Source organism: Portunus trituberculatus, chromosome 23 (genome assembly GCF_017591435.1).
Source record: "Portunus trituberculatus isolate SZX2019 chromosome 23, ASM1759143v1, whole genome shotgun sequence".
NCBI classification, from domain to species: domain Eukaryota; kingdom Metazoa; phylum Arthropoda; class Malacostraca; order Decapoda; family Portunidae; genus Portunus; species Portunus trituberculatus.
The window spans coordinates 6,730,520-6,732,426 of record NC_059277.1 but is presented as its reverse complement, the minus strand read 5'-3'; the positions used below and the strand labels follow the sequence as shown (position 1 = coordinate 6,732,426).

General features: G+C 50.8%; 1 protein-coding gene across 1 annotated transcript; it reads left to right on the top strand.

The window, feature by feature from the left end:
- The first annotated feature begins 370 nt into the window (after positions 1-370).
- Positions 371-1,656, top strand: LOC123507614 (tigger transposable element-derived protein 1-like). The gene is made up of 3 exons (XM_045260628.1): positions 371-996; positions 1,125-1,218; positions 1,543-1,656. Exons 1-3 carry the CDS (start codon positions 371-373, stop codon positions 1,654-1,656), a joined length of 834 nt encoding a protein of 277 aa, XP_045116563.1.
- Positions 1,657-1,907: the final 251 nt, after the last annotated feature.

Sequence of the window (1,907 nt, the reverse complement as noted above, 5' to 3'; positions counted from 1 at the left end):
TATATATATATATATATGTGTGTGTGTGTGTGTGTGTGTGTGTGTGTGTGTGTTGTCTTGTCTGAGGCGGGCTGCTACACGTGGGATTACAGGAATACCTTGTTATACATCCAATCAATGTACTTTCAATCGTTCTTGCGTACAAGATAAAGTTAGGAAATACCCCGAGATACGTTAAACTGTAGCCCGCTCTTGCGTACAACGTACGTATGTATTTGAACGCGCTGGCCGTCCGCTGTGCAACCTAGCATACCAACTGAACGTTAGCGCCTCGCAACCAAGCTCCTCTCGCTCGTCCCACTTCTCGCTGCAATCACAGAGTGAAGACGTATGTTCCTGCCTCTCTTACCGCCACATTTTCGCCGCTGCTATGGTGCCCTCACCGTCTCCCAAGAAGAAGGCCCACAAGGCTCTGGACCTGAAGGTGAAGCTCAACATCATCGAGAGGATGAAGAAGGGTGCCAGGGTGTCCAGCTCGGTGAAGGAGCTGGGACTTGCAGGCAGCACCGTCAGCACGATGTGGTGCAAGCGGGACCGGTACAAGGGACTGGCCAAGACTGCCGTTGACGCTGAGCGCTTGAAGGTGGTGAGGACGAGAAATGAGAAGATAGATAAGATGGAATGCATGCTGTGCTCGTGGGTCGAGGACCGGGTTCAGCGACATCAGCCTCTCAGCCAGGGCCTTATTTGTGATGAAGCTTCGTCGCTGTACTCGAGTCTTGTCGACGAGCAACAGCAACAGCCCTCCACTTCTTTTGCGTCTCCTTCGGCGCCTCCTGCCACCTTCAAGGCCATCCACGGCTGGTTTTGCCGGTTTAAGGAACGGGCTGGACTTCACAGTCTCCGCATTCAGGGCGAGGCAGCCGCTGCGGACACTGTTGGAGCACAGGAGTTTCCTGCCACGCTGCAGAAGGTGGTGCAGTTCAATGGCTACGACCGCCGTCAGTTCTTTGATATCGAAGAGACGGATCTCTATTGGAAGAGGATGCCCAGCAGGTGTGTAAAGTATTAAAGTTACAAAACAATGAAATAAAAATGTACGGATGTTTTAGGTGTGATTAATAACATTTTTTTTTTTTTTCATTAATGATTTTTGACTTACAATATTTTTCCCATTGTTTCAGGACCTTCTTGTTCCAGGAGGAGAAGGTTGCACCAGGTTTCAAGGCTGCCAAGGACCGCCTCACCCTGACTCTTGGCTGCAACGCTTCAGGAGATGTGAAGCTGAAACCCCTCTAGTCTACCACTCCGAGAACCCCAGGTAAGTCAGGGCTCTCAAGGGCGTCCTAAAGGCGGTTGTGTGGCGTAGCAACAGGAAGGCGTGGGTCACGGGGAAGCTGTTTCATGACTACGTGACCTCCTACCTCTCGCCTTTCATTGAAAGGTAAGATGTATATCTATAAATCTATAGAAAGCTATGAAAAAAAAATATTCATGTGGTGGTGGTGGTGATGGGTGGCAAAGTGCTGCCACGCGTATGATGATAATGATGATTTTTTATTTTATTCCTGTTTCTTAATTTTCCATTTCCCTTGTCCGTAGGTACACAAAAGCCAAAACCTGGACAACGCACCTGATCACCAGCCCAACATGAATGACTGGTGCGACAACGTCCAGGTTGTCTTCCTGCCGCCCAACACCACGTCCGTCCTTTAGCCTTGCGATCAGGGCCTGATCGCAAATTTTAAGCTCCATTACACGCGGAGGACACTGCGGGAGCTGAAAGAGGCCATGGATGGTAGGGGCATGTCGGTACGGGACCACTGGAAGGCCTTCAACATCCGCCAGGCATTGGAACACATCCGCGAGCCATGGGACGAGATGACGTCAGTCATCTCGTGGCATAGTGGATAAGGAGGTGAGCGTTGGATCGGGCAGACGTCCACGCGTAGGTTCGAATCCCACCA

Excerpts from the sequence above, each read along its gene's own strand:
- LOC123507614 (XM_045260628.1), top strand. The coding sequence starts at position 371 with ATGGTGCCCTCACCGTCTCCCAAGAAGAAGGCCCACAAGGCTCTGGAC. Across the intron at positions 997-1,124 it reads TGGAAGAGGATGCCCAGCAG|GACCTTCTTGTTCCAGGAGG; the intron begins GTGTGTAAAGTA and ends CCATTGTTTCAG. Across the intron at positions 1,219-1,542 it reads GCTGCAACGCTTCAGGAGAT|GTACACAAAAGCCAAAACCT; the intron begins GTGAAGCTGAAA and ends CCTTGTCCGTAG.